The sequence below is a fragment of the Fonsecaea nubica genome, assembly GCF_001646965.1.
Source record: "Fonsecaea nubica strain CBS 269.64 chromosome Unknown Scaff19, whole genome shotgun sequence".
Taxonomy (NCBI): domain Eukaryota; kingdom Fungi; phylum Ascomycota; class Eurotiomycetes; order Chaetothyriales; family Herpotrichiellaceae; genus Fonsecaea; species Fonsecaea nubica.
In genome coordinates this window covers 193,812-209,035 of record NW_019173692.1, presented here as the reverse complement: position 1 = coordinate 209,035, position 15,224 = coordinate 193,812, and the positions used below count along the sequence as shown (strand labels likewise).

The window sequence follows — 15,224 nt, the reverse complement described above, 5'->3', positions numbered from 1 at the left end:
GCTGGGGAGCAAGGCTGGGCAGCGGCCAGGCGAGGCTGCGCCATATATTTTGTCCAGTGATAATGACGCAATTGTTGATTAACTCCGAATCGGGCATAGCTCCGTTTCCACAGCAGCCTCACGTGTCTCTCTATTATTGTCCAAACGACTCATGCCACGCTACCTCGACTCGTCCAAGAATTCCACCAACCCGACTTCGTTATGCTTGTAACCCAACTTCTCTGCGCGTCGCGACACGAACCTCATATTGCTCGCCATCAGCATCGGCAATTCGCCCTCGCCTGCTTCCTCCAAAGCCACACTTCTGGCTTGAGGCTCTCGCACGATCCCTTCCGCGTACATTGTTTTCGCAAAGGCGTCTGATGCTTTCTTCCAGGAAACTTCCGGTCCCCCAATCAGGAAACATCGCTCATAGACAGATCCTTGAGGATCCTCCTCGTGCAATGCCAAGTCCAAGACTTTCAGCATGAAGGGGGCTATGGCATTGACGTGGAGGCAATTGAAGAGGGCACTTCCGTCTCCTACGTATGGCACAAATCCCAGCTCTCTAGCCTTCTCGCGGTAGATTAGTTGGATCACTCCCAAAGCCGGAATTGGGCCAGCAGCTTTGCCATATATTCCAGAAGGGAAGACAATGTAGGTCCCGATATTGCTTGTTTTGCCCGCAGTTAAGACCCTGCATGATGAGTTGTCAGTCAATTATGACAGATACTATGATGCTCAGGGAAGATCATACATCGTGTCAGGCCCACCATTGAGCATGGAAGGGTTGATAAGCTTCATGTCTTCTGGGTTGCAATCCTGCTGCATGTCAGTAAGTTCATTCCGCGTAGTTCAAAGGTGCCATTTCGCTCACGTCCCAGATCTTCGTTTCTGTGTGAAACGCCCCATCCGTCCATCTCTTATCCACAAAATTACCAGTCCCACTCATGTGAATGAGGGTCTTCTTCTCTTGCGGCTGCTGGTTCAAGCCTGCCACAATCGCTTCACTCAAGGGCACATCCCATGACGAACCCACGTTGATGACGATGTCGTGTTCTCGCGCCAACGCAGCAATCTTGTCCTTCTCATCGAAAGTGCCATGCACGATGCGTTTGACGCCTGCTGTTTCGTACAAGTACTTGTCAAGAGTGTTATTCCGCAAGAAGACCGTGACTGGGAGACGAGGGTATTCTGTCTTCAGAGCCAAAATAAGGTGTGCTTGGAGACAAGGTCAGTCAATCAACCGAGTGATGAGTACAATTGTGAGGCAACTTACAGCCAACAAGGCCTGTTACACCAAAAAGCAAAATCGAAGGCATGGTCGATTCTAAATCCGCTGTGACAAACGTTTGAGTCGACGTGTCGATTAGTTTTTGCAATCCTACGGTATGCTCTTGTGGGCAGAATCGATCAAGCTCTTCAGGTCTACTATTGGACTTATATCCTCTTCAAGCCTGACCAAATGTCCTCTCATCGGACCCAATATTCCCTCGAATTCGTCGCGAGTCCATACCACAAACAGTCTACTGGCCGGGCATACTCATCCGCCACCAAGCACAAGCCTCTCGAGTTTTCAGGCTCTAGGCTCTTATAAAGATGGGTGACCAAGCACCACAGATTGCGGATCAGCGGACTGCGCAAAGCTCCCGACAGCCCAGCCCAGCCCAGTCCAACAGCACTGGCTTTCAGCGATGGACTGGTGATTCTTCTATGGAGCTCTATTCGTTCACCACGGACTATGGACCTCAGAAACACGGCTGGGAGTGTCTTCATAAGCAAAAGCCCATGGTGGCATTTATGCGAGACAGCACCATCTGCCGTGCTCTTATTGGTGCACCAGAAAAAATTACCCTTTCGAGCCATTGGGGGCAAGCGGATCGACTAAGGACAGGGCTTGAGAACAATGAATGCTGTGCTATTATCAATCATATATCCATCAGTGATGGTTTTTGGAGGCCGTTTAAAAGATGATGAGAGAGAGAAAAAAACTACTTCTTTCATAGGAGCTGCTGGCTGTAGAAGAATGAAAGTTCAGTGTTGATAATCATCATATTGTGGTTTTCTCTCTCTCTCGAGACTGTCCCTTTCATTCATGACTTTTTCATCACCCTTGTCTGTCGAGCACTTGTCTCTCGTACAGTCAGTCCTGTGCGAATACCTCCTCCCTCCTTCCTCCTTCGCAGCTCCAGTCCCCCAAATACCTCGTGCGTATGTTATGATTTGATCTTCTGACCTCAAATTCGAAAGGTCGATTGCAATCAATCAGTCGATGGTGCAGATCAACTTGCCCATGGTCTGGTTGCTCTCAAGCATCTTGTGGGCCTCCTGGATTTCGGACATCTTGAAGACCTTTTCGACAATGACCTTGAAGCGGCCGTCGATGAAGCGGGGCAGGGCGTGCTCGACGAGCATGTCGCGCAGGCGGCCCTGGTAGGCCTCGTCGCGGCTGCGGAGGCTGGAGCCCTCGTAGCGGAGGCGCTTGCGCAGGAAGCGCGACACGTCGATGGGCTTGTTGACGACGTTGCCGCCCAGGGTGCCGAGGTTGACGATGTGGCCGTCGCGGGCCGCCGCGTCGAGGTTCTGGTCAAAGTAGCCGGCGCCGATGAAGTCGACAATCAGGTCGACGCCCTTGCCGTCGGTCTGCTTGAGCAGGGCCTGCGACCAGTCGCCCTCCTTGTACGAAAACCCCTCGGTCGCGCCCAGCGACTTGCAAAACTCAATCTTCTCGCGCGAGCTCGCCGTCACGTACACGGCCGAGGCGTTGTCCGCCTTGGACAGCTGGATGCCCGCGATCGACACGCTCGACGCCCCCGCGTGCCACAGCACCGACATGCCCGGCTTGAACTCGCCCACCAGGTAGAGCGCCTGCGTCGCCGTGATCCACGTCTCGGGGATGCCGGCCGCCTCCTCCCAGCTGAGTTCTTTGGGTTTGTGCACCAGCATGTGCGTGCTGACGGCGATGTACTCGGCGTAGGCGCCACCGTAGGCGAGGCCAAAGACCTCGTCGCCGATGTTGAAGCCCCGTTCGGGTTCGGAGCCAAAGGCCTCGATGGTGCCGGAAAATTCGACGCCCAGGATGGGGCCCGCCTGCGGTGGTAACGGGTATCCGCCTTCTCGCTGAAGGAGATCCATGCGGTTCAGGCCAAAAGCCTTGATTTTGACGAGAGCCTGGCTGCCCTTTGCCACCGGTTTGGGAGTGTCGGGATTGATGAAGAGGGCGGAAATGGGACCCTTTCCACCCTTGATGTCGACTGCGCGCATGGTTGCCATGGCTCTTGCGGGTGTGTTTCTGGCCGACGGTTGGACACGACTGTGAAAAGTTCTGAGAGCGACCTTGTTCCTACTCCTGGTGGTACTGCTCAAGGGTGATGTTGATGTTGATGTTGACGCTGAAAAGGATCTTCTTGCCCCGAGAGACGTCGATGTCTGCAATATATGTAAAGACGGACAAATGCGCTGGCCTTGAAGAATTGCTATTGAGAACGGGTAATAGCCGGTCACTAGCCGTTGGAGATGCGGGATTTCTAATGCGACCCTCGAGCAGACAGTCGCCGTCGAGTTCATTCAATGTCGATACGGGCGAGAGAGAGGAGAAGGAGGAGAAGAAGAAGGCAGTCTCGGGATGGACGGTAGGCGGAAGTTAGATTTGAGGAATTGGCGAAGCAATGGCAAAGGTGACACCAGGCTACGGAGATATGATTACCTCAAGGCTTCTTCCCGATTAGGTTGTGTTTAAATGCCGCCAGAAAGGTATAGAGGGGGGCATCATCATAGCAGCGCACGGATGAGGCCCTCGGACTCGATACGAGGTACAAGGAGAGGTGCGAGTGGGTGCGAGAAACCCTGCGGATGACATGACGCCATTACTAACGAGACATTTCGGAGGTTTCCAGATTAGTAGTAAAAGTGGTAAAAGTAGCGAAAGTAGTGAATTCCCACCGGATCCAGCATTGCTCTGGGCCACTGGGGGCTTCATGGCCTTCAGCCACCGAGATTCATCCATCATTTCCACATGCATAACTCGCAGCTATCAATACAGGTGCATCCCAAATGACAAAGCAAACTTGACCCTAGCACTTGGGTGGCACTCAGTGGCTTGCTTTCTGTCCCATGTGTGGTCTTTCGGTAGGCAAAAGGCTTATCATTCAGGTATAGTGCCACCACCACCTCAGTTGTTGTCTCAACACCTCAATCCACGATAACCACTCTTCCTGCTGCTTCTCCTCTAGTCAATGTTGTATTGCTTGATCAATTCAATCAGCTTCTGTGATTCTGTCACATAGTTCAAGGGCGCCGCCGATGTGACTTGATATCGAACCCTAGGACTCGCGTTAGTCTCCATGTCAACAACATCATGGGTCGGTTGTTTTACCGTTGTTGTTCCTGGAAAGTGTCAAGTTTTGCCTTGCATTTCCAATTCCATGTCTTGCAGTTGGCCTCGGAGAATATCTCGGCCAGCCTCTTCTCGTCCACCTCCTTGATCTCCATCAGCTCATCCGCGGTCATACCAATGACCAGTCGGCCCGTTTCGTCGAAACAGCTGACCCAGAGTTGGCCAGTGTGATCGCTAATGTTGACCGACATGATATAGCGGTATTCAGGTTTTGGATGGTTCTTGTCACATCGTTCGCAGCGCCACTGACCGGGGTCGATCTCGAAAACTTTTTTGTTGCACCCCTCCGACAAACATGCCGGGTAACAGAAGTTGTCCTGCTTGATGTATTGTATGGAAGCCTTGACGGAGAAGAAGTCGGCATTGTCAGACATTCCCAATTGTTCGTCTTTGACTTGCGAAATGGTCTTAAACGGATCGCCTCGAGAACCGGTTCCAGATGCCGCAGTGCCTTGGATGTTTGCATGAGTAGCAAAATTGCCACTCCGACCCTGGTCCTCATACCACCCTTTCAATTTGTGTGCTTCAGGCATATCGGGATTGGCGCTAACCGACCCAGAACTTAGCAGACTCAAGCTGCGTCCGCCAAAATCTGAGACTTTGACCCCTTTGAAAGCGACCACTGATTCAGGTGGGATGTCAAACGAGGCCGCCGTTTTCCCCCAGATGGTTAGACGCACCGAGTAGCCAGTGTTATCGACCAGAGTGAGCTCTCTCTTATCATAGGGCTTGCTTGTGGTTTTTGACGTGATTTGTGAAGTCTCACCGACCTCCTTGAGCACTCCAATGATGTCAATGGTTGTGTCTTTCTCCACAGATTGCAAGTCTGCGATGCTGGTGAAGTTGTATCGAACTTGAGGAACGTCATCTTGATCCTCGGCTTTCTCGACAGTGGTGTCTTTCTCAAAGTGAAGCTCATAGTCATTTGCCAGGTTTGAAAATTGTTTCTTCGCCAATGAGACTTTGCAAGGACTCGAAATGTAGTAGACGCTGCCCTCTTGAAACAGATCGTACAGCTGATCGCATTGGTCATTGAAACCCGTGGCCCGGATTTCGCCACTTTCGTCCAGCAGGTTGACACTGAAAAGCTTGCCCTCGCCATTACGATTATGCCATGTCTTGATGTCCGACTTGCTCGTGCAACGCGCCTTGATGGTCCATTTATTGGAGTAAGGTGAAATTGCTTCGATAGGGTAGATGTTCGCGTGAGCAGATGACGATGGCTTCGCATGACCCATGGGTCGGTTCTGTTTCGGCTGCTCTTGTTTGTTTCCGTAGAATCCATTGCTCGTAATCGACGTAGGGTATGCCTTCTCTTCATCTTCAGCCTTCAGCTCCAGTGGTTTCGGGTCGCCGAGTTTCTCGTGCTCCCCATACTCTTCGAGGACTTTGATATCGGTCACGATGAGAATGCTGGACAGATCGTTAGTGTCATTGTAAGTAAGCGAAAGAGCCTGCCTTACCGTTTAGCCTTGACCTTGTTCGCAGAATATCCCATCAGTTGCACGAGAACTCCTCTGCGGAGAATCTTTTCCTCTACCAGCTGATTCTGGTGCACGGCCAGCATCGTCTGGATGTAGTTTTTCGTATCGCTGAAAATGACTCGGTGGCGCTCCTGACCACCTTGTTGCGTGGCAATAGGCTTGATTTGGACACATTCTGTTTCCTGTCAATCTTCATCGAAGGTACCACGATCTCGGAGTGTATGGAACCCTCTGAGAACAACATGGCGACTTACGCATGACGGGGTGTTCGACCCGTCCAGGACGATCCTCAAAAATGTCGGCGAGCGAACCTGCATCGACGCGCGCGAGCGCAGTAGCAGGGGAGTTCATGGCTGGCACTGAAAGACGAATGAAACGAGGTAAAGACGAGTGGTGGTAGATCGAGGTAAAGGTTGGTGAGTTGAAATGTTTAGCGACACATAATGATGCCTGCGAGCTCCCACTTCTTCGACGCGTTCTAACGCGTTAAGTGGTTCTCCCCGCCTGGTGCCCGCCACCGGTACAGCAGCCACCCAGCAGCCTTGCAAGGAGAGGCGCTGACTAAAACTTGCCAGGCAAAAACTACCCTTGTCTGACGCCATGTTTTTGTCAAGGTCTCGCTCCACCAATTTTGCCTGTCCTCCGTGTATGGTTCTCAACCCAACCATCCAGAGGGCATCCCTATTGTAGATAGACCATTTCCGGTACTCGTGTGCATTGTCATTAGTCATAAGAACTTACGGACATCTACGACGGTGAAATGCTGTATGTCTTCTTCAACCCGGACCTACTCTGTGACGTCTGCCACGATTCTCAGAGCAGTTTCCTGTCAGACCTTGTCATTTCTTTAGGCTGACCTCAAGGGTGAGACCCTACCAAGTATATCCAACATTCAAAGAGCCGGACAACCAGCATCTTTTGCCAAAGTCTTTAGTCCCAAACTGATAAGTCACATACCACAACTATACAAGTAGACGAGAGTAAGGGCCCAGGGAAAGGAGAACTTACCTGACACATCTGTGTGCAACCATGGCCGAATCTGAACTCGCAACCAAGGCTCCCGAGTCCGATGCTATGGAAGCCCAAGTCGAACCCTCTGCTATCTCATCTACAGACTCAACGGCTCAGACTGGTCCCAGCATGGGGGAACACTGCGTAACAGACCGTCCGACAACAGACAATCGCCAACCGTCTGGCGAGATGTCCAAAATGGGTGACGTTGACGTCTACATCTCGAAACCGGCCGACTATCCAAACACTCCAGCTAAACTCCTCCTGCTCCTGACATCTGGGACGGGTGTGCACTCGGTAAACAATCAGGTCCAAGCAGACATGTTCGCCGCCGAGGGCTTCGTCGTGATCATGCCCGACCAATTCAATGGTGATCCGGCACCGAGCTCCAACAGGACTACGATGCCCACTTCCCCCACCTCCCCTGGAGAACCACCACAAAGTCCGAGCCTCCTCGAGCGCATAAAACTTGGTGCCGCCGAGACGGCGAAATCGTTCCTCGTGGACATGTGGCTGGCCCGCCAAACACCAGAGAAAGTGCTCCCCATCTTACTCAAGGTGATCGAGACATGCAAGGACGAATATGCGGATGCTGTCGCCCATGGACAAGGTATCTATAGCGTGGGATATTGCTTCGGTGGGAAGTACGTGGTTATGCTAGCTGGTGAGAACCCTACGCAACAACCGCCCAGTGGGAAGGATGAAGAGGAAGGGATGGTGGCAAAGGGGCCGCTCATCAAGGCTGGTGCCGTAGCGCACGCGACGTTAGTGACGCGCGAGGATCTGAAGGCCATCAAGGCGCCTTTGACAATGGTTTGTGTCGGTAAGCTAGACTGATATCTTCGTGCTATTCGGATATCCACAGCTGACAATGTTTTACCAGACAACGACCCCCTGTTTCCTGATGAAGTGCTAGATGTTGGTCGAAAACACCTTGCATCCAGCAGCATAGACCATGAGATCAAGACATATCCCGAGGTCCCGCACGGTGAGTTTCACTTCGAGGACACGTCCCACAGTGATCAAGGGGGTAGTCACTAAACATGGCACAGGATTTGCGGTGTACGGAGATTATGATTCGCCAGAAATCAAGAGAGCTCAAGAAGCAGCTTTCCAACAAATGCTGAACTGGCTCAAGTCTCACTGAGGCTTCTTTCTTGTTCAAGGATGTCTGGCGGCGATAGGCAGCTCGCAATGAGCAATAACGATACCCAAGAATCAATAAGGAAAAGGGCAGGATAACGAATGGGGTTTATGACAGCGCGTTGAGCCACAGGAAACTGTTTAGTTGGTTTCATTGCACCTCGCTCAAATACTTCAATGGGCGTTCTTTTGCCCAGGACGCCCGCATCAGTTCAGAACTGGACTCTATCAAGTAGAACCGAGAAAATTCCGCTGTGCCATCGCCATTGCAGGAGCTCGTCTCACTACCCTGTCGGGGGCTCCCGCGCCTGCTAGAAGCCCTTGTCCTCACTCCCGTCATGACTCTGTGCCGGTGACAGGTTCTCGTCGTTATTTCGCTCATTTTTGCATCATCAGTTGCACGAATTCGTTGTCTGTATTGACGTGATTAGTCGTGAAACAGCATACACCGGACAGGCGGGAGAAAGGAGGACAAATTTGACTTACAGTCAATGCGACCATCCCCATCTTGATCAGCCTCTCGAATCATCTCATCCACTTCGTCATCCGTGAGCTTTTCACCAATGGAAGTCATGACATGACGCAGTTCAGCGGCAGAAATGAAGCCATTGTTGTCGCGATCAAACACCTTGAACGCCTCTCGAATTTCCTCCTCGGAATCTGTGTCCTTCATCTTTCGGGCCATCATCGTGAGGAATTCTAAACAAACTCGTAAGCCGAGTCCATGAATGCCACTGATTGTAAGTTGCTCCACCATACCTGGGAAGTCAATGGTGCCATTGTTGTCTGCATCCACCTCATTGATCATGTCCTGAAGTTCGGATTCTGAAGGATTCTGGCCGAGAGATCTCATCACCGTGCCCAGCTCTTTGGTGGTGATTTGGCCTAGCAAGGTCATGTTAGATTTCAAGGTTTGCGGACCTGGCGATGACATCGGCGGGGTAGGAAGGGGTATATGTACCGTCGCCATCTTTGTCCTACAGAGCGATGCGTCAGCTTCCAAGGCAGTGATGAAGAGATCAATCAACGTACAAACAGAGAGAAGGCTTCTTTGAATTCAGAGACCTGTTCTTCGGTCAAGGAGTCCGCCTACAGGCAACAGGTGTCAGTCTAGGCCCATAGAGAATGTTTCACCACTGCAGCCGCAGTTAGGATTGCCATGTGGTGCCATACCATGGTCGAAATCAATCACGCAACGATCGCCGTTGCAGTTGAGGTCAGGTTATGGTGGTGCGCAACGTTGGAAAGGGGGTTGGTATAGTTATGTAGCGTCTCCTAAATGGAGGACGTATTCAAAGGCGGCTGAAGCGGCGGCGTAAATTGAACTGCAGGGTTACGAGTAAAGTTGTCCGTAGAAAGGGCAAAGTCTCGAACTCCACTGGATTATGGCGCTGGAATTCGGGCCAGCTGAAAAACGAAGGATTGGCGGGAGATTCCATGGTCCGCGGAATATCGATTCTCCGAGCCCCTTCGTCACTGATCCAAGTTCTAGGTGTTGCTTGTTCGTTGCTTGCAGACTGCCTGTGTCGCGCAACTCAAGTTTAAGTCTTGACAATGCTTGCTGCTTCCATGTTATTGGCATCCCGACGACTGTCTGAACCACTTGTTTCTTCCTAATCTATTGTATCTGATCAGCATGCCAGTCAGAGCAACCCGAGATCAGACGGAGGACAGTCACATGTGATCCGTTCAATTCCATCAGATCTCAATATGTGGAGAGATCGGACGAATCTGTATAGCCCAAATTTCCTGATGCAAGGCAATCATATCTGACCTTCTTCTAGTTATATCTCCTATCGCCAGTCATATTCCCACCACCCCTCTAAGAAACCGCGATTCCCATCCGCCACAAACGGCTATGCCGACCAGGCATCAGAGGAGACCAGAGGTCTCATGTCCACGGGGGCATACGAGAATGACGGCGATGCAGTCATAGAGATGGACTTGCTTCCTCCCCGCTGGATTGATGTTCAAGATGAGGTCGGTGATATTCTCAAGGACATCACACTCAAAGCTGCAAAGTTGGAGAAGCTGCATTCCAAACATGTCCTTCCCGGGTTCGACGACGAGTCGGTCAAGCTGCAGGAGGAGCGCGAAATAGAACAATTGACGACGCAGATTACGAGAGGCTTTCAAGAATGTCAAAAAGCCATCAAGCGCATCGAGAGTATGGTCAAGGAGGCCAGGGAGACAGGCAACCTTCAAAAAGGGGACGAGATCATGGCAAAGAATATCCAAGTCGCTTTGGCATCCAGAGTACAGGAAGTCAGCGCCACGTTCAGGAAGAAACAAAGCACTTACCTCAACAAACTCCGTCAACTGGGTGGCTTCGAATCACCAGTTGGTCGTTCTTCAACTCCAATACCCGTTCAAAACCCGTACTCTGACCCGGCCCTACTCGAGTCTGACGCCGACAAGCGACTAGGACAATCGGCGCTACAACAAACAGCACAGAAACGACTGCATAGAAACGATACTGCCATTGCACAACGGGAACAAGAAATTAACGACATCGCCAAGGGTATCATTGAGCTGGCCGATATCTTCCGCGACTTACAAGCAATGGTCATCGACCAGGGCACCATGCTCGACCGCATTGACTACAATGTGGAACGGATGGCTACAGATGTCAAAGGAGCGGAGAAGGAGCTCATAGTTGCCACCAATTACCAGCGACGCAACACCAAACGCAAAATCCTCTTGTTGTTATTGCTTCTTGTTATTGGCATGTTTGTCCTCCTATTGATCAAACCGAAGAAGCGAGCTCAGCCACTACCACCTCCTGCATCTCCTGCGAACCCAGACAGTCCTCCTTGAACAATGAAGCACGGTGTAGAGATAGCAAAATATTTGCTGGACACAAAGGACACAAAACGAGGACTATGCACCGCAAGCTCGCCCTCTCATACCGATCCTGGCCACAAACACAGTGCCTGTCGAAAGGCGAGATTCAACAGTGTTACCTCAGTCGCAGGGCTGTGTCGGATGACCAAAGCACTCCCCTTTTTGATCCCCTGGAGGATCACTCCCTGAACCCGTGGTTTATTCCGGCTGAGCACGAGGAGAAAAAGTTGGACAGAATTGCAGGAGACGCAAAGGAGGTCACGCCCAGAGGTTCGTGGCATACAATAGAGGTTGTTTTGAAAGGGCTATATAGACCCTGCCGGGGGGTCTCTCCTGTGGAACGAACCTCGCAGCTCCGTCGTGTTACGGTACGTACAGACGAGGTAGCTATGGCGTAATGATGTGAGTATGGGTTACCCTTCCTAGTATTTCATGCATTGCTAATACGGAAGCAGAGAGACTGAGCTGGTCCTCATTCTATAACGAAACACTTTGGATTATATTCACCTCTTTCCCAAGAGGGCGTGTGTTAATACAAATGCTAGAGCGTTACTGCTTTCCCCTAGCAGCTCCTCTTGGTCGAAGCCTCTGATATGTTGTATAAGGCATATAGCTTATGATGAGAATCTCCCTGTAGGGTGGTTGAGGGGATACTGTTCACCGTGGTATCTTACAACCATCTTTCCACGTCTCGTCTCTTATGTCCTCTGACCTTTTGTAACTCGTAACTTTGTGGAATTTTCAGGAACCAATGGGTACTTGTCATGTTCCTTAGCGACAGCGGGCACTCCTACTGGTGGGAACTGCCCTTGAGATTCGGCGAGATTATTATGAATCCAGAAGGATACTATACATATACGAGGTATCCAATCATAGAACCAGTGGTGCCAGAGCTGAGCCGTAAAGTCTAGGTGGCACCCAGGTGGTTCTGATTAACCTATATTCCCTCAGCTCGTTGTGGAACCGGAGAAACCGCCGAGACAATCGGTTAGTCTTAGGTACCTCGTACACGTAATCGCAAGCCCACTGTCGAGGCCACCCCAAAAACAAAGCTATATAATCTAGGTGTCTCCGAATCCCTCCAAGAAGTGCCGTGAGACGCGCATCAGCGAGTTCTCTGCGGCCTTCATAGCTCAGCGGTAGAGCGCGACACTAGTAGCTCCTTTACCTACTGGAATGTCGAGGTCTTGAGTTCGACTCTCAATGGAGGCATTTCTTTTTGTAGACTTTCCTGCCTGCCTATGTTTAGCAGCTGGTTTTTTTGTTCATCCCTTTTTTCTTTCTTCCATGCAAGGACATTCATATCTTTTTCTTGAGGTACTGACTGGTGGTGGTGGTGGTGCTGGCCAGGTCTGGGGCTGGTTTGTGTATATTAAGCCTGCCAAGGCGCCAAGGACATGTAGTGACCAATATCAGGTACGTCCTTGACCACATACAAATACTGCATGTACCCAGAAAAGAAGTCGCGAACTCAGGTTGATGCTGGTCGATTTGTTTACGCGATCTTCTTCGCGAGGTCTCCTGCAATACAGAGAAAGAAAGCTGTCTGCTAAAGTCATCACACAAGCTCTACAGTTCCAAACTTGTCCTCTTCTGCCGCCTCTCCGTCCATGATGCCATGCACATAAGCTTCACTGATCAGCTTGTACGCTCCGCTTTTTTTACGACGAAGAATAAAAGGCACCTGAGTACCCTTGATGAGTGCGACGACGTCGCCTTTTCTCACATGCTCGGAGCTCAGAACCAAATGACCCGTGCTCGTGACGAATGGAAGTCGTCCCAGACTCTTACCGATGATTTCTGACCCGAGCCTCTGGGACGAGATTTTCCGTCGCTTATGACTTTCTCTGGCAGCCTTAACAACACCACTGGCCAGGAACTTTTGGACTTCCCTTTTGATACGGTAGTCCCTAGATCGGAGAAAGCGTTTCCCGGCCTCCAGGAGCAGCACGGCGTCAGACAGACGATCTTCTCTCTCCATCCTTGTCTGTTTTCCGTCAGAGTAGCCTGCACCTGCAATAGATGATACTGCTGCTGCCCACAGTCGGTCTCTAAAACTCTCGTATGGTCGCTCCCTGTGGTATGTGAGGCGGAGAATTTCGACAAGCCATACCGATGGCCACGAGGACGTCTCTGATAGAGGCACTTCATTACTTGACTTCCTCCTAGGGAAATGGCCGGCTGCCTCAATTATGTCATACGCCCTGCAAGTTAACAATAATCCCTTGGTGACTTGGTTGATTGTCGGCACAGAGATCATAGGAACGCCCCTGTCCACCCCAGACGCTCCAAATTTTGGGTACAGGGTTACATGATCGTTTTCCACGTCTTGCAACATATCAACGAATGATTGAGACCAGTCTGGAACCCAGGACGGTAGGCGAGGCTGTAACTTGGGAATTTGACAACAGGAGAGGAATGACATATGGCCTTGCCGGAGCAGAGCTAACATTACTGACGTGTAGACTTCTGCACAGGTTTTTGTATAGTCCGGAACGATGCCGATTTGTCTCAGGTCTTCTCGATCAGATGCCATGCTCAGAAGTGCAAAGACCTTGTCTCGCGGATCCGTCGACTCGAAGTGATGAGGTCCGTGCCGACGAAGATTGATGGTGCCAACACAGGTGGCACGGAGAAGCGCTGCCAGTGGGAATCGCTCATATCTGTATATCCTCCACAAAGACAACATGACAGTGGGCCTATGGTGGAACAGTTCTGTCGTGAACAATAGCTGCTGCCGTGTAAGCGAAGTTGTGTCCCCCTTCTGTATCATCTCCATGAAGGTCACCCAAAGAGCCCCATATGCGCTGATGGCCGCATTGCACCGACGTCGACTGATCCTTTTGGTGCCGCAGAGCAACTCTGCATTCTCGGGCAGCGCCATTTCCTGCAACATCCATATGCGCCCCCACCAAGGTCGAGTGAAGAACCGCTGGATGCCAGCGGCCGGAAGGAGATGATCTTGCTCGCGCCATCCACTCATGAAGTAAAAGAGGCTTTCCAACTCTTCGCGACTGACAAATTGCAGGTGATTGTCCTCTGTTGTGACCGGGCAGATGGGTGGATGACCTTGTCGACCCTGCGCTACCAGACTCCGCCATATGTCATAATGAACACCCTCAATGGTGTGGACTCCACAGGATTCTGCCCGCTCGCCCAGCTTGTTCAGGTAATCCACGATATCATCGCTGTCGTCCTCGGTCGGCCCGAGCCAGGCATACACCTGCGTCGCTTGCCTGTAGATGTCGTCCATGAGGGCAACCTGCCAGCTTTTCTCCTCATGGTCACTTTGGTCGATGCACAGGAAGTCGATCCAGATGACGAGGTGTTGGCGACGACCTCGCCTCAACTCCATCATCGCGTCGTACAGGGTTTGTGATACCCTGACCTGCCGTCCGTCGACCAGGACCACCCGCTCGTCCTGGCGAGTACCCCATACATAGGACAGCGCTACGTATTGCGGCTTCTCACCCAGACGGGCATGAAAGACCTGACAGGACGGTAGCCTCTTGAACCTTCCGCCATCCTGCTGGTCTTTTTCTGGAAGAAGTCGCAGCAGCCTGATCTCGTTGCTCGAACGGTCCAGCGGGCGATGTTGCATTTCCATGGCTAGTATTTGACCGGACCGAAAAATACATTTATCACAAAGAGCACAGCTCGTACAATTGCCCAGAACGGAAATAAGTAAGGAAGAAGTAATGGCCGTCCAAACCATTTCAGCGTTCTTCTCTCAGCCTCATTTTGATGTCAGCCGTATGGAAGAATCCCGAAAGGCATCGCCAACAAGACACTACGCTACACTACACTGTAGCCTAGGCATCATGGGTTGATCTCGCTGCGCCCTGCGGCCTGCACCCTGATGGCTAATGGAGGGGTGCACTGACGCAGCAATCAATCAGTCAATCAATCAATTTGTTGGTTTTGTTTGTTTCGTTTGGTGGTTGGTTGGTTGGTAGGCTGGTTGGTTGGGTACCCAGATGCCAGGTATGTATGTAGGTGGTTGGTCGACTGATATGTACGGAGTACCGTGACCAACAGACCGAGAAGACACAGCCCAGCCGCAGGGGTGCTGCGTGGAGGGTCATCTTCAAACACATACCTCGTACATATCTAGGTACCCATCCATCTATACATACTGTATATATACACATAGTATGGTATATGGGTACCAGGCTATATAGGTACTCCTCTTCTCAACTTCTTCTAGGTCTGGAAACGACGCAGGAATAGTGGTGATCAAGCATAAACTAGGAAGATCGATTCGATGAAAACAGAAAGAAATCCTCTCTCTCTCTCTCTTTCTTTCTCTGATTATGGTCCCTCAATCCCAAAAAGTGCTATTTAGAGGAAGAGGTAGAGGTATCCCT

General features: G+C 51.2%; 7 protein-coding genes and 1 non-coding gene across 8 annotated transcripts; 3 read left to right on the top strand and 5 right to left on the bottom strand.

Annotated features, from left to right (window-relative positions):
* Positions 1-159: 159 nt before the first annotated feature.
* On the bottom strand, positions 160-1,301 carry AYO20_03893 (hypothetical protein; the record flags this gene model as incomplete). Its single annotated transcript, XM_022642192.1, has 4 exons — positions 160-676; positions 737-801; positions 857-1,200; positions 1,259-1,301. 4 exons carry the CDS (start codon positions 1,299-1,301, stop codon positions 160-162), a joined length of 969 nt encoding a protein of 322 aa, XP_022501849.1.
* A 943-nt stretch (positions 1,302-2,244) lies between these two features.
* On the bottom strand, positions 2,245-3,252 carry AYO20_03892 (hypothetical protein; the record flags this gene model as incomplete). The annotated part of the gene is made up of 1 exon (XM_022642191.1): positions 2,245-3,252. One exon carries the CDS (start codon positions 3,250-3,252, stop codon positions 2,245-2,247), a length of 1,008 nt encoding a protein of 335 aa, XP_022501848.1.
* A 955-nt stretch (positions 3,253-4,207) lies between these two features.
* Positions 4,208-6,210, bottom strand: AYO20_03891 (hypothetical protein; the record flags this gene model as incomplete). The annotated part of the gene is made up of 4 exons (XM_022642190.1): positions 4,208-4,301; positions 4,355-5,788; positions 5,839-6,034; positions 6,114-6,210. The coding sequence occupies 4 exons, from the start codon at positions 6,208-6,210 to the stop codon at positions 4,208-4,210; spliced, it is 1,821 nt and encodes a 606-aa protein (XP_022501847.1).
* A 678-nt stretch (positions 6,211-6,888) lies between these two features.
* Positions 6,889-8,017, top strand: AYO20_03890 (hypothetical protein; the record flags this gene model as incomplete). Its single annotated transcript, XM_022642189.1, has 3 exons — positions 6,889-7,693; positions 7,754-7,858; positions 7,923-8,017. 3 exons carry the CDS (start codon positions 6,889-6,891, stop codon positions 8,015-8,017), a joined length of 1,005 nt encoding a protein of 334 aa, XP_022501846.1.
* Positions 8,018-8,391: 374 nt separating this feature from the next.
* On the bottom strand, positions 8,392-9,189 carry AYO20_03889 (calmodulin; the record flags this gene model as incomplete). The annotated part of the gene is made up of 6 exons (XM_022642188.1): positions 8,392-8,426; positions 8,500-8,712; positions 8,773-8,898; positions 8,975-8,990; positions 9,046-9,102; positions 9,187-9,189. 6 exons carry the CDS (start codon positions 9,187-9,189, stop codon positions 8,392-8,394), a joined length of 450 nt encoding a protein of 149 aa, XP_022501845.1.
* Positions 9,190-9,723: 534 nt separating this feature from the next.
* AYO20_03888 (hypothetical protein) lies at positions 9,724-10,830 on the top strand (the record flags this gene model as incomplete). Its single annotated transcript, XM_022642187.1, has 2 exons — positions 9,724-9,746; positions 9,798-10,830. 2 exons carry the CDS (start codon positions 9,724-9,726, stop codon positions 10,828-10,830), a joined length of 1,056 nt encoding a protein of 351 aa, XP_022501844.1.
* A 1,149-nt stretch (positions 10,831-11,979) lies between these two features.
* AYO20_03887 lies at positions 11,980-12,069 on the top strand. The gene has a single exon. It is a non-coding gene; the product is annotated as a tRNA-Leu (tRNA).
* Positions 12,070-12,415: 346 nt separating this feature from the next.
* Positions 12,416-14,464, bottom strand: AYO20_03886 (hypothetical protein; the record flags this gene model as incomplete). Its single annotated transcript, XM_022642186.1, has 1 exon — positions 12,416-14,464. The coding sequence occupies one exon, from the start codon at positions 14,462-14,464 to the stop codon at positions 12,416-12,418; it is 2,049 nt and encodes a 682-aa protein (XP_022501843.1).
* Between the last annotated feature and the right edge of the window lie 760 nt (positions 14,465-15,224).